This window comes from Phyllostomus hastatus, unplaced genomic scaffold (genome assembly GCF_019186645.2).
Source record: "Phyllostomus hastatus isolate PE091 unplaced genomic scaffold, TTU_PhHast_1.1 phas_contig_38, whole genome shotgun sequence".
NCBI lineage: Eukaryota > Metazoa > Chordata > Mammalia > Chiroptera > Phyllostomidae > Phyllostomus > Phyllostomus hastatus.
Window position 1 is genome coordinate 25,213,811 of NW_025333869.1, and position 21,710 is coordinate 25,235,520.

The following is a 21,710-nucleotide window of genomic DNA, read 5'->3' on the forward strand; positions in this document are numbered from 1 at the left end:
AGTCAGGTGGACGGGGCAGGAGGAGCGAGGAGAAAGCTGGGCCTGGAGCAAGGCCAGTGCGGGAGCCCTGAGTGAGAAGCAACTGCAGAGAAGGACCTCGGGCTGGGAAACCTGATGGAATTCCTGAGCAGAGTGGGCCGGGGGAGCGGCAGTGATAAACAGAAGTCCTGTGGACCCTTGGGGCTGTGACGGGCAGGGGAGACGGGACACAAGAGGGGCTGGGGGAGGAGGCGGCTGAGAGGGTCCCATTCATATAGAAGCCTGTCTCATCTAGGCCTGGCCCATCCCTGATGACACAGGTCCCTGTCCCAGAGCCTCCTCTTGCCCGTTCCTCTGGACCTCTCCCTTGCTCAATGCTCATGCCCCTCTTTCCGAGACTGGCCTCAGCCAGGTGGCCCTTGGGCAAGGGGATACAGGCATCCTGGGGCCCTGTGCAGTCTCCTTACGGCCCGGGATCCCACCGAGCACATTCAGCTCCTCGCATGAAAGAGGAGGGGCCGTTATTACCCTGAGAGCAGGGATAAGACTTTCTTCCAAGGTCATCATTTATACAAGAGCCTCTATCTTCTAAAATTTCTATTTTTGGGGTGTACGTTTTCTAATGCACCTATACTAGATTAGTAGAATGATCATGTATATAGCTTCCGAATAAATAACTCCATATTGGAGGTATGTACTCAAGCATTTTTGCAGATTGTGGGATGTAATCCAAAAGTTAGAGACTATGGTTTTTGCAGCCTTATTTATCCTCAGAATGCAGCAGAGGGAGCGGGGGTGTTTGTTTCTGTTTTATAGGTGGGGACCTGCAAGCATAGAGATAATGGGGATTTTCCCAGGGTTGCACAGCCCAGGCAGGGTGGGGGGTCTAGATGGGCCACATGTCCCAGGGACTCACCTCGTCCTTGTCCACCACCTGGATGAAGAGAGGGAGGGCGAAGCCGACCTGTGCCAGCTCAGTGATGGCCACGCTGTACTCGGAGCTGTTGAACTCTGGGGCATTGTCGTTGATGTCAATAACCAGGATGTTGAAGGTTGTGGTGACTGTGGCATCGGATGGGGTACGGTCATCATTCAGCTCCGTGCCCTGCAGATAGAGGATGGACACCTCAGGTTGAAGGCAGCTATGACCGCAACAATAGCTATCATTTACCTGGGCTTTCTCAGTGCCAGACATGGTGCTCTATGGTGCCGCCGCGCCCTCACCTCATCCTTGCCACAACCCCAGGAGGAAGAGTCTATCATAGCCTTCCCATTTTACTGATCCCATTTACCAATGAGAAAACTGAGGCTCAGAGAGGTTAAGTAACTTGTATAAAGATGCACAGCCAGAGCAGGTATCAAGCTTAGGCAGTAGGATTCTAGAACCAAGGGGCTGAGGTGGGGTGGGGAGGACAAGACAGATTTGGGGGCTCATCGAGGGGCAAAGTAAGTCTTTATGCAATGTGGCAGATGATGAAACTAAGGTCAAGATCTTTGTGTTAGCAGGTAATCGAGACTTAATTCCGTATCTGCCATGGACTGAACACTGTGCTAGGCACTGTGAAGGTCTGGGTCAGACTCAGGAACAGGTGGACTCAGGTACCTGGGTGCCCAGTCTCCCAGTTGCAGCCCTCAGGTTCTAAAACACTCATTCCTGGTTCCCACCTCAACCTCTGAACCAGCCGTCTCTGGGCAAGAGGCCCAGGACTAGGTATGTTTCACCAGCTCCCCAGGGGATTTAGATTCACAGCTGAGTTTGGGAAATCACCCTAACACTTTGTATAAAAACGGACAGCTGAGCTCAAGGTCCCCCAGGGAGCTGGTGGGTGTAGTGGGACTAGGTGGCAGTTCTCTCCTATTGCAGCTGCCACTCCACAGGAAGGAAGCCTGAGAGGGGCCCACAGGCTTGGTGCTGGGTGACGGAGAGGCGGTGGTAGCATGCCCTTTCCCCATCGGCCCACACATGCACATCAGGTGGAAAGGAAGGAGGCAGTGGATGAGAGGGGGCTACTTAACCCATTGCTGCCTCAGGCCCTCTCAAGGTCAAGGAGGGCAGCTCAGAGAAGCAGGTTAGGCTACAACATCCTCCCCATACCAATGGAAGGGCCTCCTTCCCAGAGCTCTTCTCCTCAAGCTTTGCACCTCCCCCGCCCCTCAGTCAATGGCTGGGGCTGGGGAGGACCCCTGTAGCCCATGCAGAATCCATGCCCTAAATGGGCTTCCCAGGGAATGGCTCAGCAAGTCATCGATTTTAATTAAAACTGGCCATGAGTGGCAGGTTCTACAGGGGGCGGGGGTGGGGCAGGGCTGTGGCTCTACCACAACTTCCGGGGTGGGGACCACTATGGGGGCCACCCTTCCCCACTGCACCGCTGTTTCCTAACACGGCAGCAAACCCAGGGGAGCTGTGAGAAGCAGAGATGGGACAAAAAACAAACAACCCAGAAATGGGGTAAACTTAAGAATCTGAGTTGGCTAGAGCAGAGAACTTGAAATTATGGATAATGTAAGGACCATGAGATGAGCACCTACTGTGTGCCCAGCAAGGCCCCTGACATGGCCTACTCCTGATACACATTGGCACGACCCCCAGGAATCAGCACAGGGTGAGAGAGCAGAAGCGACATGTCTCCCGGCAACCTCCACCTTGGCTACTGCTGGGGGCTGGCACTGTGCGTGGGCATCCCCTCCACCTGGATGGAGGTGACCTGGCTCTCACCTTCACGGTCAGGATGAAGCCGTGGCTGTACAGGGGGTTCTCCCGGTCCAGCAGACCATTCAAGGTCAGTGCTCCACTGATGTAGTCCAGGGCAAAGATGCTGTTGGTGTTTCCTGCAAGGGAGAGAAGTATTCTGGGTGTGACTGGGGCTCATGGCAAGTAGTTGGGGGGCTGAGACCTCGGCTCCTCTCCGGTGGTTAAGGGTGAGTTAGGAACTTAACGTGGAGGCTCAAGGAGGAAGGGAAAGAGCTCCGGAGCACACAGGAGCCACGGGAGTACACGAGAGTACACGGCCCAGGCAGGGGCCGCACGGAATCACAGATGAGAACAGTGTGCCCATTCACCCCCTGGGATCGAGGGGAAGTCTTGGTTTGGTGCTGACACGTTGGCAATACCTCTCTAACCCTCGCTTGCTTTCCTGTGTAACAAAGAGAGTGGGCTTCAGCTCAGAGCCTCCAGAGGGGGCAGGGCCCAGGGGGACCTGGTAATTTGGATGGTCTGAAAGTTTATGCCCTCCAGAACTCAGATGGTGAAATCCTCACCTCCAAAGCCAAGGTATCAGTAGGCAGGGCCTTGGGGAGGGGATGAGGTCAGAGGGTGAAGCCTGCATGAATGGGATTAGTCTCTTCTGAAAGACCCAGCAGAGCTCCGGGCTGGCACTCTGATCCCAGCCCCCCAGCCCTAGAGCTGTGAGAAATACGTTTCTGTTGCCTATAAGCCACGCAGCCTGCGTTATTTTGTGTAGTGGCCCCAGTGGACTAAGACAGTGACCTTGTTTTGTTTCCTTTGTGCTTGTTTTTATGGTTCTGTTCTATTCTATTCTATTCTATTCTATTCTTTCTATTCTATTCTAATTTTCTATTTATGACAATGATGCTGTTTCCTTTTATGATATGTATAAGTTAAAACAACTCAATTATGTATAAGTTAAAACAACTCAATTTCAAGAATAAGTATTTAAGCACTTATTACAATTTAAAGTATGAGTGTAAAGTACTAGTAAAACCCACACACGAATGATATTGCTCAAACGGAGGCCTCCATGTCCCACCCTCTCTCCCGCACCAACTTCATTTCACGATCTCGCCTGCAGGCACCCCGTGCCCCCACAGTGGCTTCCTCGGGTTCCCCAAATCACCGTGTTCCTTCCTGCCTCCTCATCTTCCAGTGGCACCTTCCTCTTGGCTTCCCCTCCCCTCCTCCCACCCAGTGCCAGCCCCCACTCCCGGGAGGCCGTCCCACCTCTCCTGCTGGCCCCTCCGCCCCACAGGCAGTAGTCACTGTTCTGTTCATTATTCCATGATCTCCCCACCCAGGATAAAAGCCCCCGGAAGGTGGGGGTCATTTACAATGATCCCTGAAGGCCCCTGGACAGTGTGGGACGCCCAGTAGTGAGCATGTCCCTGAAGGAGGCTGCTCCCAGCAGCCTGGGCCCCTGTCCTTCCCTTGAAGCCTCCTCACCAGGCTGGCAGCTCACTGCTTTTACCTGGGAAAATCCCAGTTCCACCCTCCTCTCATCCTCACTAACCAGTGTGTCGGTTCATCCACACACTCACTCACTGCTGCCATCTGTCCACATAGTCAGCAGCTCCCTGGGCCAGGCCCGGAGCTTGGCATTGTGGAGGGCCAGGGATTCTGACTCCACAGCATGTGCAGCCTGGTGAGGGGGCGTCTCTGAGTTCCATGGGAAGGCTCAAAGACGGAAGGCTTCATGGACGAAGTGGCATTGATTCCCTATATCACTGTTTAGCTGTGTGACCTTCGGCAGCCTACCTAACTGCTCTGTGTCCTGGTTTTCTTATCTGTAAAATGGGGATAATAATGGATCTACCTCATAGGGTTATGAGAATTAAATGAGTACACACACACACACACACACACACACACACACACACGGGCTTGGAATAGCTCATGGCACAAAGTAAATACTCAGTAAGTGCTGTTTGAACTGGATTGGGCCTTGGAGGACAGGCAGGCCTGGGGAAGGGGGTGGAGAGACACTGACGCTATAGGAGGGAACTGATCCCAGGCCTTGAACACACACAGGCAGACACCTGGATCACCCATGGAAGCCACTGTATCTCCCTGCTCTTCCCTTTCCTCAGCTCTAAAAGGATTAAAAAAAAAAAAAGACTTTTAAAGACAAGGCCGCAGAGCCTGCTGCTGGCCAGGTGTCTCCCCCGCCACCCTCACAGGCATGGACAGCCCTCCCACCTCCAGTATCCAACCCATCATTCCAGATTTTCATATAAATTCATTCTTTCTAACAAAGGAACCTATCAAATGTTTAACCGAATGTGATTCAATTTTTATCTTTGCAAGATTTCCCCTATAAATCATTTGCAAACCAGAAGGCCCTTGCTCAACAGTGTGCTTGGATTTCATTTTGGAAAGTAGGGTGTCTACCCTGGTGCACTCAGTTGGGATGCCCCACCCAGCACCATCACCCCGCTGACGGCCATCGTGCCCATCCCAAACCCAGATTCTGTCTCAGGACACAGAACACCCCCTCTTCCAACCTACTCACATTCTCCAACGAACATGCAGGCAAATAGCCCCAATGGTGCACAGCCAGACTCAAGGACCACCCCCCCAACACATGCAGGCTTCCTTTTCACACATCTGTGTGTGGGTCTTACCTCCCAACCTCCTGCCAAGTACAAATCACGAACTCCCAGGACCAACAGCCAGAAAGGGTCACACCCAGGGAGCTGACCAGGCCACCTGGGTGAGGCACAGGGTCTGATGGTCCTACTGTCACCATGGCAACATCGGCACTCCCACTCCCAGGGATGCTGGCTGGGTCCAGAGCAGGAAGAGAGCCCTGCTCCCCACAGGGAGGGCCAAGGGCAGGTCTCATTCAAAGACTGATTGATTAGCTCACTCTTTCATTCCCATTAATCCTGAGCACCTGTTGTGTGCAAGGTGCTGGGGAATCAGTAGAGAAAAGCAGCCAGGGTTGATGCCTTAATCACATTATTGAATGTGTAAGTATTACCTGCCAAGCTAAGGAAAGCTTTAAGGTTAAGCTTTAAGGTTAATGGTTAAGACTGTGCCCTCTGGGGGCAGACGGAGTGGGTTCAGATCACGACTCTGCTACTTACTAGCTGGGCAACCTTAGTCAAGTTGCCTAATACACCTGGGCCTCAGTGTCCTGGTCTGTAAAATGGAGCTAACCATAGTTACTCATAGTTACCATGCTGCTGTGAGGATTAAAGGAGTTAATACAGGTCCTGGCACACGGGAAGCTCTCAACACTGCAGCCCACTTCCTCCACCCCCACCCCACCTGAGAAGCATGTGCCTGGACTGTCTGCCCAGTGGAACACGGAGTCAACCCCCTCTTCTTGCCAGGACAGGCTCATAACCAAGGACCCACGTGTACAAGTCGGCAGCCCTGGGGTCAAGGCCGAGTACAAACAAACCTTCAGGCCCACAGGGCATCACACCCAGGGCCCTGGCCTCTGCTTCCTGCATCACTCACCCCTCAGGGGGGCCACCACTTCCTTGCTCCCTTTCCTACTCTCCCCTCATACTCTTCTCTCTCCCCCGGGGGGCTGTGAGTTTGGCAGCTACGCACACGAGTTTCTCTGCTTTCCTAGAAGCTGACACCACCATGTCAGCCCTCTGGTCTCCTGACATTCTTTATCCAAGTCCCCTGGGACCTGGGGGCGTTGGGGGCGGCTCAGCAGGGACGACTTTCACCTGTTCAGCCCCCACAGCTGAGCAGAAGGGCAGCGTTCTCCCTTGGGTCGACAGGTGCTGTCCTAGGTGTGTGGATATACCTGTAGGGAGGGGCTCGGGGGTGGAACAGGCTGCACCTTAAGTGCCCAGGGCTTCTGGGGACTGTAACTTCAGGAATTCACACAAACAAAGAAGCAGGCCATGACCAGCTCTGCTGGTTCTCTTGGGGGCAGCCTTCCTCTAGAAGTGGTAGGCATCAAGTCCTCTTCAGATTTGCAAGAAAGAGGATGTGAATCAGGTGTGCGGGATCATGAAAGGCCACCGAGGGGGAGTCACAGCCTTCTCTTCCCCATTTATTAAATTACAGTGGCTCGGTCAGACTTGAGATATGAGGGCCAGTGGGGAGCAGAACTGGGGACAGAGCGTGCAGGTCTCGCTGCCTGGACTCTGGTGTAACAAACGAGGAGAGGCGGCATGGTGGCCAGAGGGCACTACAGCCAGGCAAAGGGCTTCTGTGTGACACAGAGAGCTGGCCACGGGGAGGGGAGAGAGTGGGAGAGGGAACTGGAGGGGGGTACAGGCGGGTGGGTGGTCAGACTTGGGGAGCAGGGAGGCAGCTCTCTCTTTGAACCATGAAGGGCTCGCCTCCCCTCCTCCTCGTTCCTTCCAGGCTAGCAGGCTCTCCCCTTCCCGGGCCCCCTGCCTCCCGGCCCCTGCCAAATCTCATCAGTCCTACATCTTGTCCCCTTGTTATCGTGCCGGCAGCATCTCGACCCCTGGCCGAGCTGGGTCTCGGCAAAAAGCAGTTTAGTGAGTGGCCGGTGGTGCGTGCAGGAACACAGGCTGATGACTTTCAACTGCTTTGTCTGCTCCGCTGGGCTGACAGTGACCGTCCTCTCTGCTCTCACAGTTAAAGGAAAACCGAGGCTCCCACCTCAGTCCTTCCCATTCTTAAGATCTACCTCCAATGTCACTGGCTCAGGAAGCCAGTCCTGGAAGCTGTGTAGTCTCTCATGCCTTCCAGCCGGGCCCTGGGCCAGCACCCTCAGAGCCGCCCTGCGCTGTGGGGCTCCCCTGGTTCTCATGCCCGGGGACCCTGCGTGGCCTCGAGGAGAAGGGCTGGCTGGGGTCTCACACTTCTCTCCCTGGCAGCACCCACAACAACGCTCAGGACATGTCTGTTGGACGGCCTGAAGTTTTGCTCCCCCTCTACAGTAGTTAGGAAGGGTCGACGGGCACACAGCAGGTGGGGAGGAGCCTCTCACCTTTGGGCCTGGCCTTGTGCGGGGGCCGTGGGGGAGACCAAAGAAGAAAGCAGTGCTTACGAAGAGCTCATGATCTAGTCGGCCTTCACCCACCCAAATGCGAGGCCCCGGATGGAGGCAGGAGGCTGGATGGATGAGATGACCTGTGGGACCAGACCCCTTCCCCAGCCCTCCCCAGGCCCAGAGTCAGGGACTGCCCCCAGGGAAGCGAGCAGAGCTGGGATTCGCACCCCCTTCCCTCCTGTGGTCTCTCTCTCAGTCATGGTCTCTGCCTGGAGTTCACCCGAGTGAAGACCACCGCCTGTGCCCAAACACACGTGGTGAGAAAAGAGCCAGGTGCCCGCAGCAGCTCTGCCACCTTGGAGCTGAGACCCCCTGCAGTGCTCTGATTTTCCCCCCAGCCGCACTCCTCACCTGTGGAGTGTGGGCAACGGCTCCCACCTCACCGGGCGTGTGAGGGAGGGGCAGGGTCACGTCATGTGTGGCGCCCCTAGGGTGCTGCCTGGCAGAGTCGGTGCATGTTTGCTCCCCTTCCTCCTTCCCTGCTCTGCCTGCTTCCTGAGCCAAAGGATCAGACCGGGCTAGTCCCAGCCATGGCCTCTCTCATCCAGACTGTGTCGTGAGGAGCTCTCCCAAAACAGCCAACATGTTAGTGCCTGGCAAAGTATTCTGCATGAGTATCTTTTCCAATTTTCACAAAACTCCCACGAGATAGGTCCTATTATCGTCATTTTCCAGATGAGGAAACTAAGGCACAGAGACCGAGGGGCACTGGGTCATCCAGGCAGGGAGGGCAGGGTGCGGGCTTCGGCTCAGCCGGGGCCGCGCTGGAGTTCGAGTCCCGCCAGTGGTCCGGGTTTCCCTTCCCCGCTGCCAGGGGCCACCCACTCAACAGCTGTGCGCGTGTGGCCTAAGCCGCCTATAGCTGTCCAATGGGACCGTGTCATTGTGTCTGGTATAGAACGGTATCACTGTATCATGAAAATTGGGAGCAGTCTGAGAGAGAGGCTTTGGAAGACACCTTATGAATTAAAAATGGCTACCTAGCTGCCTGTGCACAAAAGGGGCCGGCGTCCCGGGGGGCGCCTGGGCTGGGCTGCATTCAGTGGCTCTGCGATCAGCATATGGCACCCAGTGGTGTGGGTTACCTCGTCCCCTTGGCTTTTGGCGGAGGCGGCGGGCACAGGCTGGGGGCTTGTGTCTCCCCCTGCCCAGCACTGGACCTTCCGGGTGGGGGACTAGGCCCACCCCCTCCCCAAAGCTTCTCCTGAAGCCACCTGGAGCCTTCGCCCTGGTGATCTTTGCTGGGTGCCTCGTCTGCATTCAGGTCTCAGCTCAAATGTCCACTCCACAGGGAGCCCTCCCTAACCACCCTGCGGTCTCACTGTCACCCCATCACTCTCCTCTCCACATTCTGCTTTCTTTCTTTCAGAGCACTTCTAGTCTCTGAACCTCTCTCCTCATCTGTGTATGTGTTTGCCTTTTGTTGCTCGCCTTCCCCGCCCCCCCCCGCTCCCCCCCGCCGCTGCCACAATGCCCCACTGGAATGCAAGCCCCAGGGGGGTGGGGGACTGGTTCCCAGTAGGTGTTCAATGAACGGTGTTTGAACAAATGAGCGCCGAAGGTGGGGTGTCCGGGGGCCCTTCTGAGGCCGGTGTGAAGGGCTATGGGGCAGAATGCTGCTGGGGTGACTTCCCATGTGGCCCTGCACCAGGCCCCTGAGGAGGGATCAGACAGTTAGCAATTCCAGCTGGGGCTACCAGCCCTTCCGAACAAACTGTGGCAATATGTTTGAGCTGAGCCCGGCTCAGTTAATTACAGTTATTACTGTCCAGTCAGGGAAAGATAACCTTCCGAGTCCCTCAAGTAGGTGTGAATTGCAGTCTGCCTGTCTTGCAGGCGTTTCACAGACCAATGGTTTCCATCAAGCTCACTTAAACCAACAAATGATTACCTCTCCTAATAAGACCACAAACTGGACTCTGATTAATTTGCTAATAACTGGCTCCAATTTATGAAACATTAACCTGAGTAGCCAAGGATAGTAAAGTCTATTATGTCAGGCTGCTAAGGGTCAAGCCATGGCCCTCTTCACACAGCAGTGCCTGGCTCCCTGCAGTTGGGGAGCCTCAGACGGGCGTCCTCTGGGGACACCGTGATGGGGATCAGCAAGGCATCGCCGGGGCGATGGCTCGGATCACAGTCCCCCCAGTTCCTGAAAAACCTTTCCTCTGCACCTGGGCAAACTTCTCCAAAGGGAATAATATGGGTGAGCTCACCACGGTAACTGCCAGGATGCTCCCCTCGGCGCTGTTTAATGGGGAAAGTTGGGAACAGGCCAAGCATCCGACAGCATGGGATTAGTTCCATACGTTATGACGTGGAATTTGGTCAGCCACGAGAAATGACGTTGCAGAAGAGACGTTCCCGACTTGACACAACCAACTGAGCTGCCGACTGGGGCAGACGTTTGCAACTTGAAAAGACAGACGCTCAAGACTTTTTTTTCAAAGGAGTCACAAAATACCATTGTTCTGTAAGACACACGTTTTGTTGTTTAAAAATGCAGGGGTGGGCAAAAGTAGGTTTACAGTTGTTTGTATGGAAAATAATCCGATAATTAATAAGCAATAATAGTAGAGCAAACTCTGTGTTCCGAGTACTCACAACTGGAGACCTCCTTTTGCCCACCGCTGTGTAAGCATAGACCTAGGAATGAAATGTTCACAGCGTGTTAAAGACCACCTCCGTGGCGGGAGATGGCTCTGTGCACTGGGGGGTGTTCAGCAGCACCCCTAACCTCGAGCCACTGGACACTGGGAACACCCCTCTGCCAGCCGTGACAACTGCAACATCTCCAGGCACTGCCCAAATTTCCCCAGGTGGGGGACAAAACCGCCCCGGTTGAGAACCATTGTTCTAGAGTCATGTCAACTTTTCCTTTTTGACTGAATTGATTACTTCTATTAAAAAAAAGAAGTTTCTTTAGCGAACAATCCCCAAAGCTCTAGGACTGGATGGTGGCGGTGGCTGCACAGCGTCGTGAAGTGTCTAATGCCACTGAACCGTACGCTGGAAAGAGCACATTTCTCGTGCGTGTATTTTACCACAAAAATCCCTGAGGCCTGATGATGTGTCTGTGTTTTCTAAGGGGCTGCTGGATGCAGCCTGACTGGGAAATGAATCCACTCTAATTAGCTATTCTTCCTGCACCGGGATCGCCACCTCACTGACGACCGTTCGCTCAGCATTTCCCTGAGGACAGGGACCTTTCCTGCCTTGGTCACTGCCACATCAGCCAGGATAAAGGGAGGAATTTGCCTGAATTTGCAAGGTCTTGGAGAGGCTGAGCTGCATTAGAGGAGGTCTCTGCTCCCCAGTGGCGTCCATCTAGATGAGGAAAGACGACCCACGCCAAGCAGGTGCCCAGCCTCGGGCAGCTGACAACGGGGTGGGGAGGCTGGTGCAGGAGGGGATCCTTCAGCTGGGCCTTGGAGGGCAGGGTGTGGGTAAGTATGGACAGGGAGAGGGCAGTCCCGTCAGGGGGACCAATGTGAACAAAAGGATAGAGTGGGGCCAATGGTTTCACAGGTGCAGAGCTGTTAGGAGGGGCAAAGCTCACAAGAAGTGGTGTCAGGAGCGACTGAGCTAGGATGTGGGAGCCTCAGATGGCAGGTGAGCAGTTGGGATTTTTGTCCAACAGCAATGGGGAGGCCCCGGAGGCAGGAAGGCCTGCTGGTGATGAGGAAATGGACAGGGTTATGGTAGTGGGGAAGGGACAATTACAAGGGCCATGGGCTGTGGGCCCACTGTGTGTCAGGCCGGGCTATAAGCGCTTCACGTGCTTAGTCCATTGCTCTTCATGGCGACTCCACAGGCAGAGCGTCCTCACTGCCATCTTTGCTACTCCCATTATTATTGCTATTCCCATTTTACAGGTGAGAAAATGGAGGCACAGAGAAATTAAGTGATTTTCCTGAGGTCGCTGTGCACTGCTGGTTCACAGCAGGAGCAGGACCCAAGGCCACACCGACCGACCCCAGAGCCTGCAGCTTAGCCCACACACCAGGCTGGCCCCAGCCGCGGGGAAGACACGCACTTCTGCCTGCTGGGACAGCACTTTGCAGGTCTTCTCACACTCGTGAGCTCACTGACTTCTCAAAGTGCCCTCCCTGTGAGGCCAGCATGGCCCCCCACTCATCAGACGAGGAAACTGAGGCTCAGCCAGGGAAATGACGCATCCAACGACATAAGGCTAGTGACCATGCTGGAATTAGATCCTGGGTCTTTCGGGTCTCAGATGTCCCTCCTGGCTGCCAGGGTCTCTCCTGTGAGGGGCTGGTGCTTCCTAGGCCCTGGTGGCTGGAGTCTGGCCAGGAGATGAGCAAAGGGAGGAAAAGGAAAGCAGAGGGCTGTGGACCCCTCAGGGACCCACCTGCTCACTGGCCTGGGGCCTGGTTACCTCCAGGGCCAGGGCCAGGTGGGCCCAGAACAGCCACGCCCATGCTTAATGGGGGCCCCTCCTTGGGCCGAGGGTGGGAGCCGAGGTGCATCCTGGTCCCTGCAGACCACCTGCTCTGCCCGCTGCTGAGCCCGGCTCACATATCTCACCTGAGGCTTGGCACTTAAGAGAGCATCGGGGCTCTGGGAGATTTATGGGCTCCGATAAAGCCATCTCAATCCTCGAATAAGAAGCATTTGATATTTGATGATCTGAAAGGCCTTGTTCTAGAGGGAGCATGTGAAGGGGAAGGAGGAGTGGAGATACTTAAGAAACCAAACAGAAAAGTGATCAGACACCCAAGGAGAAGGAAGCACAAAGTGGGGGTACCCTCTGGCACCGCTGTGCCAATCCAGCAGTGGGAGTGGCAAAGACAGGCCTCGGGGGATGGGGTGTCTTGGCTCCTGGGGAGTCATGGCACCAGTGACCAGTGACCATGGACCAGTGGCCCCCACGAACCGGGCCCCTCTACCAGCAATGGGGGGGGGCCTGAGAATGCTCCCAGGGAACCCCTGTAAAGGGGGAGACTGGTCACCCCCAGGGAAAGGGCAAAGGACACGCACAAAGAAGACGGCTGAAGAACTCATACAGCATCGTTAAGTTAGGAGGCTGGATTCACTCCTGTGGGCCTCTGAGCCTCAGTTTCCTTGTTGTGGGTGAGCATACCTGTCCTGCTCACAGGGCTATTCGAAGACTCGATGGAATAAGGGACGTGAAAATTTTCACAAGCTGTAAAGTGCTGAGCCACGTCGGGTTTGTGCCAAGGACGGCGAGCCAGGTGGAACCAAGCGGCGCGTGGCACTGGGTGGCGTCAGGCAGGACCGTGGCGAAGTGGGGCAGGGTGGGGTGAGACGGCTGTTGCAGCCGCACACTGGACATTGTGGGAAGAGAGGGCTTGTTGCCCCTGAGCCTTCCCTTCCAATCCTGCTTCCCAGAGTCCACCCGAGTCCCGCACTTTTTCAGTCCCATTTTGCCACCATCATGATCTTGTGGGAGAAACTGGTTTCAGAGAGCTCCAGGTTCGAAGCTCCTAGCTTCACGACTTGTAGCCATGTGACTTTAGGCAGGTGGCTTCAGGTCTCTGAGCCTCAGTGTCCTTGCCTGCCAAATAGGGATGATAACAACAGAAGTTGCCTCCCAGGGTTGTTGGAAGGATTCACCAAGACATGAGCTCAGCACTGGCACACGGCGGCACTCCCTGATTCCCCAGGGCCTCCCCGTCTCCCGGCCTCCTTCCCTCCTGGAGTGCTGACCCCAACAGTCCCACAGCTGCCTGCCCCTTTCGGCCCCAAGTGCTGCAAGTTGCGGAGTGAATGACTTTCAAATCTAGGAAGGAGAGCCCATCGCACACACCTTGAGCTGGGTAATTTATGAATCAAATTGTGCTCCGTCAGGGCTCCGCAGCTCAGAAATAGATGTGGTCCGATGAGGTTCAGGGAGCCAGCTTCAGACACAGTTATCTTCATAGACACTGGCCACCGGTGAGCAGAACCGGCCCAGATCACTGACCTTGAAGGGCTCCCTGAGGGCGGCAAAGCCACCCTCAGCTTGGACCCTGCTCCTGAAGAGAGGAGAGGGATCTGTCTGGGGATCAGGAAGACAACTGGGCAAGTTACTCCACCTCTCTGGGGCTCAGGGTCCTTCCCTGTTTAAAAAAGGAGGGGCTTTGCCATGGCAGGTTTTTTTCCATGTCTTTGTTTTAGTAGAAAGTCCTCTGATCAGATACAATCTTGCACAAAACCCCAGTGTATAAAACAGCCAAAGTCAGAGCTAGCTGCCCTGGCTGAAGCAGATGAGGAGGGGGTGCTGTAGTGCAGCATGCTCAGGACCCTCCTTACCCCCAGAGGTGGCCCTGGGGGTGGAATTAGGGGCTGGGGCTTCAGGGAACCCAAAAGTCCCCGTGGACTCTTTCAGTTTGAGGATCCCATGGTTGCCTATGAGCCCTCAGCCAAGGATGCCCGGGGCCTGACATCATGCCATCTGGGTCACACCCCAGGACCAAGAAATGCTGGCCAGGCAGGCGTGGTTCCTGAGGTGCGGTGAATCAACACATCCTCATCTGGACCGGATCTTCTTCAAAGAGGCAGATGCTGCCGTGGCTCTAACCAGGGCTAAAGTCAGCATCTCTCCTTCTGTGAGACTGCGGGTTCGTTACCTACCCCCTCTGGGCTTTCATGTAGAGGAGAGGAACAATAATCATCTCACGGAGCTGATGTGAAGATAAAAGCAGGTAATACACACCTTTTTAGGTCAGCACATGGTAGTTGCTCAGTGAATATTTGTCATTATAAATTGTTTTCGAGAAGGAGGGAAATTCAGCATTCAACATGTGCTATGTTGCTTTATCCCTACAATAACCTTGTTGCAGAGTAAACTAAGGTGAGGCAAAAGAACTTGTCTTAAGTTCCATGGCTGGTAAGCGGCTGAGCTGAGATTTGATGCCACAGCCTTTGATGTCAAAGCCTGCGTTCCTTCTCCCGCTCCTCCCAGAAACATTGTTTCTTGAAGGCCCTGCCAGGAAAGCCGCTGATTGTGCCGAACCCGGTTTCCTGACGTGGGAGGGTTTCCTGGGATCTGGTCAGTGACTCAGAGCGTAACATCAAAGCAGATGTCCCTGACCAGGGAATGACTGAAGGAAAAAACTATGGATTTAGTTAAGTACAAAACCCACTGGACAATGTGCAAAACAGAAAATCTTGTGTTCTACTGAAAACGAGTCAGAATCATTATGTTCATAAGAAAAGACCACAAATTTGGCCCATAGGGCAGGAGACCCCAATGGAAAACAGGCAGGCCAGGATTTGCCGGAGGGTGTCTCCAGAACTCGGATGCGCAGGGCATGGAAAAGTCCAACTTAAAAACCAGTGTGGGAGACACTGAAGAGTCCTCTCAACCGCAGGACTTATTAGCGCCTTTCATGAGCTAATGTGTAGTGTGACTCGCACAAGGACAGGGGCGTTGTGGTGCAGTGTCTCTTGGACATATGTGCCACAGAACCCTTTTTGCAAAGGCTCTCTCAGAGGGCGGGTGCATGAAACCCACAGACAAAACCGAAGGTGTAAGAAGGGCTGCTTCCTGGCGCTGGCTGGTGTGGCTCAGTGGATTGGGTGCCGGCCTGCAAACCGAAGGGTCACTGGTTCAATGCTCAGTCGGGGCACATGCCTGGGTTGCGGGCCACATCCCAGCAGGGGGCGCTCTACACGCAACTGATGGATGTCTCTCACAGTGATGTTTCTTTCCTTCTCTTTTCCCTCCTTTCTCCTCTCTCTAAAATAAATAAATAAATAAATAAAATCCAAAAGAAAAAAAGAAAAGAAGAATGGCAGACAGTTACACTGCGGTGGGGTCTCTGAGCATACGAGTCAGATGTGTCCAGTATCAGAGACGGAAGATGAAAGGGTGCTTAGGGCTCATCAGGCTCGAACTTCCTCTCCCCGGAGGATGGAGGGTCAGGGATGAGGAGGAACTTGACCAGCATCGCACAGTAAGTTAGAGGCAGAGCTGGCACCAGACAGGCCGACTTCAAGTCTGGGTGCCCATCCAAGCCAGTCAGATGTGGATCCCAGACCAGTGGTGGGTCCCCTGACAACTCTGGAGGCCACATTGAAACGAATTTTTATTACGGAAAGTTTTATACACTCACAAATGTGGAGACAAGAGTACAATGAAGTCCCCGCTACCTAGATTCAACAATCACTAACATTTTGCCAGTTTAGTTCATTTAAACTCACCCCCTGCCAACTTTTTTCTGGAGTTGCTGGAGCAAATCCCAGTTCATTCTTTTTTTTAAAAAATATATTTTATTGATTATGCTATTACAGCTGTCCCATTTTCCTGCCTTCACTCCCCTCCACTCTGCACATCCCCTCCCACCCACATCCCCCCGCTTTAGTTCATATCCATGGGTCATACATATAAGTTCTTTAGCTTCTACATTTCCCATACTATTCTTACCCTCCCCTTGTCTATTTTCTACCTACCATCTGTGCTACTTATTCTCTGTACCTTTTCCCCCTCTCTCCTCCTCCCACTCCCCCGTTGATAACTCTCCATGTGATCTCCATTTCTGTGGTTCTGTTCCTGTTCTAGTTGTTTGCTTAGTTTCTTTTGGTTTTGTTTTAGGTGTTGTTCTTAATAATTGTGAGTTTGCTGTCCTTTTACTATACATGTTTTTTATCTTCTTTTTCTTAGGTAAGTACCTTTAACATTTCATAAAATAAGGGCCTGGTGATGATGAACTCCTTTAACTTGACCTTATCTGAGAAGCACTTTATCTGCCCTTCCATTCTAAATGAAATCTTTGCTGGATAGAGTAATCTTGGATGTAGGTCCTTGCCTTTCATGACTTGGAATACTTCTTTCCAGCCCCTTCTTGCCTGCAAGGTCTCTTTTGAGAAATCAGCTGACAGTCTGATGGGAACTCCTTTGTAAGTAACTGTCTCCTTTTCTTTTGCTGCTTCTAGGATTCTCTCCTTCATTTTATCTTGGGTAATGTAATTATAATGTGCCTTGGTGTGTTCCTCCTTGGGTCCAACTTCTTTGGGATTCTCTGAGCTTCCTGGACTTCCTGGAAGTCTATTTCCTTTGCCAGATTGGGGAAGTTCTCCTTTATTATTTGTTCTTTTCCACTTGTTGCTCTTCCTCTTCTCCTTTTGGTACCCCTATAATTCGGATGTTGGAACGTTTAAAGATGTCCCGGAGGTTCCTAAGCCTCTCCTCATTTTTTTGAATTCTCGTTTCTTCATTCTTTTCTGATTGGATGTTTCTTTCTTCCTTCTGGTCCACACCGTTGATTTGATTCCCAGTTTCCTTCCCATCACTATTGGTTCCCTGTACATTTTCCTTCATTTCACTTAGCACAGCCTTCACTTTTCCATCAAATTTGTGACCAAATTCAACCAATTCTGTGAGCATCCTGATTACCAGTGTTTTGAACTCTGTATCTGATAGGTTGGCTATCTCTTCATCGCTTAGTTGTATGTTTTTTGGAACTTTGATCTGTTCTTTCATTTGGGTCATTTTTTTTTTTTGGTCTTGACATACCTGTTACATAGTGAGGGGCGGAGCCTTAGGTGTTCACCAGGGTGGGTCAACTCAGTCACTGGGTGTGATGTTGTATGTGGGAGAGCGGTCTGAGAGGGAACAATGGTGCTTGCTCTGCTCTGTCAGATTTCAGTTACTTCCCCTGCTACCCACAAGCAAATAGGGCCCTTCTGGTACCGATTCCCATGTGCATGGGCTTGTGTACATTCTAGAACCCTGTGGGTCTCTCCAGTGAACTCTCCTGGGAGGGTGGGAGTTTCTCCTGGTACCTCAGCCCCCACAGGTGTTTGAGGCTTTATTTCCTGGCACTGGGACCCTGGGTTGCTCGGTCTTTCTCGCTCTCCAGTTGTGCCTGGTTTATCTGCATGTGAATGTGGGACTCCCCTGTCTACCAGCCACCTTGCACGCTGTGCCCCTCCACAAGCCACTGCCTTACTAGGTCTGTCAGCTGCCACCTTGTGTGCCCAGGGTCTGTCAGTCACCACTTTTTTTTTTATTGTGACCCCTCTTCGCCTGGCCACCTGACTCTGCCCCTCCTACGGGTCTGGATGAATGTGTTTACTTTAACTCCTTGATTGCCAGACTTCCATACAGTTCAATTTTCTGTAAGTTCTGGTTGTTTTTTGTTTTTAAATTGTCCTTATTTTGGTTGTGTGAGGAGGCACAGTGTGTCTACCTACGCCTCCATCTTGGCTGGAAGTCCAAAGTTCATCCCCAGTTCATTCTTAAATACTGTCTACATCTCTCTCTCTCTCTTTTTTATTCTTACTCAAGGACATACTCGCTGATTTTAGAGAGGGGGAAGGGAGAGGTGAGAGAGAGGGAGAGAGACATCGATGTGAGACAGAAGCATTGATTGGTTGCCTTTCACACGCGCCCTGACTGGGACTAAGCCAGCAACCTAGGCATATGCCCTGACCTGGGATTGAACCCGTGGCCTTTCAATTTGTGGGGCAATGACCAGCCTAGCCACACCGGCCTGAGGCCTGTCTACAGTTCTCATAAGGGATTCTGAAATGCCTGAAACATGCCATTATCACACCAAACAAAATAAACAATTCCTTAATGCGACCTCAAACCCTACAGACTGTACTCAAGTCCAGGACCCCCTTTCCAAAGCCATGTTAGGGTTAGCGGCTTTAGCCCTTTCTACTCAGTGCTCAGAGACCAAGCATATGAGGTCATTGAAAATGAAAACAAAAAGTGCCTTTAACAATATCTGTAGTTTCACTTATTAAACACAAATGAAAAGAGGAACAGAAAGGATCAGAAGCAAATATGGCAAAATGTCAAATGTTTGCGGGAGGGTGAACACATAGTGGGGGGTGTTATGTCAGTTCCTGTACTTTTCTAAATATTAAATGTCTCACACTTGCCAGCAGTCCTGGACCTGCTCCTCCGCCCAGGGGTCCTGGACAGGGGTGCGTGTGGTTGTGGGTGGGATGAGTGGCCGTTCCATCCTGGCAGCCTGGCCTCCAGGATGTCCCCATCCTCCCAGCTTGAGCATTAGTCCCAGATGTCACATTATGTCCCTAGGCCCTGGCCCACAGCCCCAAACCAAGTAGGCGTTAAGAATGTTGATGAGTGAGCCCAGACGGACAGGGAGGGGTGTCCCGAGACGTTATTGTCCCCTTGGCTTACACGGGCAGGAACTTCTGCTGAGCAAGCGAGAAGTAGGAGAAAGACGTCCTTGCCTTTTCTGCCTGGGAGGAGGATCAGCAACCAAAAATTTTCCAAAGCCTCTGACTCAGAGTTCAGGGTCCTTCCAAGTGTGGCCTGGGGTCCTTTTCCACTGCAGGGGCTGGCCTGGGCTACAGACCCCTCCTCTCTTGGCCGGAGGGCAGTTTCTCTGGGAAGCTCCCCAGCACAGCCGGAGGGATGGGCACCCTATGGCACCTCCACTCCAAGCTCTGTGAACAGATACTTCCAGAAGGGGAGCAAAGGATCCTGCTGGAGATAGATGGCAATTTTGGGGGGTGTTTTGCAAGCTTGAGACTCTCAGCATCCACGGAAAAGAGGACACGAGCCCTTTGTTTGTGGCAGAAACGCTGGCACCACCGCCGGCACCACACAGAGCCTCAGTGTCTATACACCACCTCAGCGGAAACCAGAACGGAGGGCAGTCCTTGCTCTTCAGCCCCCACCCCTGCCCAGATGTGCCCCCCTCCCTCCCAGCACTAAGCTCCAAGCAATGCCAGCTGTGGCAGCCACAGCCTGTAGCTTCTCTGTTGGAAGATGACTTATGGCTTTAATTACCGAGGGCCGAGAGTGAGCCTCAGGAAGGAGCCAGCCCCACCGGGCTTGGTTCCTGTTGACAAGAGCTGCCAAGCCGGTGAGGGCAGTCCTGCACGCTGCCACACTGTCCCCCGCACTTTGGGCGGTGACCAGGCCCTCCCTTCACTTCTGGGGTGCCTGTCGCCTGCCCCCCTGCTCTTGAGGGTGGGGTGGGGTGGAGCAGGAGTATGGATGTGGTGGGGTGCATGTGAAGAGCCATTCTGAGGCCAGCCCCTGGGACAGCTTGACCTTGAGAGTTTTGGGAGAGACACAGCGGGGAGGACCCGGGGCAGGGAGAGCGGGTCAGGCCAACGGGGCTGGGAACAATGACCAAGCCCTTCTAAAGGAGAACGGTGGTTGCCAGAGAAGCTGGGGGTGGTGAGGAAGAGCTGTGAGCGACTGGCAGGCAAGCGGACAGAGCCGGAGATGGTTGGCATGACAAGCAGCTGGGTTCTCTCTCACCTGCTCACCCCGTGGCCTTCCCACTGGTCTCCCTGCTTCTCCTCTCGCCCTCTCTCCAGCCCATTCTCCACCCGGCAGATCTTTCTGTGATCTTTTAAAAGCCTTATGCAAGTCATGTTATTCCATTGTTAACATCTTCCCAGTGCAAATGGAATAATCCCAGCTCCTCACTCTGGTCTGCAAGATCTCCAGTGATCGGTCCCTGTCCAGCTCTCTGAACTCACTGCCTACACCTAACCCTCTGCTCCCCATCACACCCTAGTCTCATTAAACCCTTTTCTAATTTTCTGTTTCTTAAATATACCCAGCTTATTCTCACCTCAGGGCCTTTGCACATGCCATTTCTGCTGCCTGGGATTTTCTTTTTCTCTGCAACTTCACGTGGCTGCTTAGGCACCTCTCAGACATGGGCCACATCCCAAGCGCCTTCCCCGACTGCCCCGGCTAAGGAGCTGCAGCTCAGTCATTCACCACCACACACACATGCACATGTGAACTCTCACACACATGCTCTCTCTCACACATTTTTTTGTTTTTCTTGCAAGTACTTGTCACTCTTCCTCACTGAACTATAAATCCCTCGAGGGCCACAACTTTATCTATCTTGTTCATGGCCACATCCCCAGAAGCTGGAACATGAGGAGTGCCTGATAAACATTTATAAGTAATCAAATTAGCTCAAAATCTTTGTGTTACAAAGAGGGACAAGGACAGCCCCCAAACTTCCCTGCAAGTGAGAGGCTGAGAGGTAGACCAGAAGAGACCACCCGAGTCTCCAGGTCCAGGCCCCCCTACTCCCCTCCTCCCTCTGCGTGGTGAGTGAGTTGCCAGGCCCTGCCACTCCCTTTCCTCAGCGGTGAAAGCTCCCTTGGGGGCAGGCTCCAGGGACGATTGTGGGGCATCTTGAGGAGCCCCTACCCATGACAGACCTCAACAGCTTCCTGCATCTGAGGCAGCTTCAGGGCAGATGGGGAAGGGGGGGAAGTAACGAGAGGGGAGACACCTGGGTCAGAGTAGCTGAGCGGGCGAGCCTGAGGAACAGGCGCCTCCCTCACTGCTCGGGAGCTCGGTTTTCCCACCGATGCCCCAGGGGGTTTGAACTGGACTGTAGCTGGGTCCCTGCAGCCTGTGACCGGTGAGCTCCATGAAACTGGGCCCCCACTGGGGAAAGATGAAGCCGGGCAAGGGGACAGCATGGGTGATGGCGCCTGCTCTGCCACCCCCACCCCTTGCTGGCCTGCATTATCAATCTCCTTCCACCTGGAGAACTCCCCGAAATGAAATTCCTGTGGGCACGGGGCCTGTGATATAACAAGTCACTCACTTTGCCTGGGAAATGAAAGATGATAAGGCAGACTTCCTGGGACAGAGGTGATCTCCATAAATCTGCCAGAGTGTGCTGGGGATTACTTTGTGGGAATAATTATCTGTCCTTCAAACAAAGGCCTGACCTCAGCAACCGAATGTCCCAACTTACGAGCGAGGGAGCACCGGGTGGTAGGGAGGTGGGCCCTGGCCGGGAGGCAGGCCACAGGGCAGGGTGGGCCACATACGCGCGAGTGCTGTAAGACACCAGCTCATGGCCCCCGCCTACCCAATACAGCAGTCTGCCTGCCTCTCAACACTGTCTGCAACGGGGCCGTTCTTGGCCCCTCCAACGACCAGGCCCCCCATCTGCTTCTCGTGCCAACCCAGGGCACCCCATCTCATACCCTCTCCTGGTTCCACTTCTGCACAGACTTGGAGGGGCCTGATATGGATGGGAAAGTTCACAGACATTGGGC

At 53.5% G+C, this 21,710-nt stretch overlaps 1 protein-coding gene across 1 annotated transcript in view; it reads right to left on the reverse strand.

Annotated features, from left to right (window-relative positions):
- CDH23 (cadherin related 23) overlaps positions 1-21,710 on the reverse strand; it is a 412,088-nt gene that overhangs the window by 187,179 nt on the left and 203,199 nt on the right. The window contains exons 10-11 of the mRNA XM_045841835.1: positions 2,699-2,811; positions 896-1,084 (exon numbers count right to left, since the gene is read on the reverse strand). Of these exons, the coding sequence (XP_045697791.1) occupies positions 896-1,084; positions 2,699-2,811 (302 nt within the window). The remainder of the gene's footprint in view (positions 1-895; positions 1,085-2,698; positions 2,812-21,710) is intronic.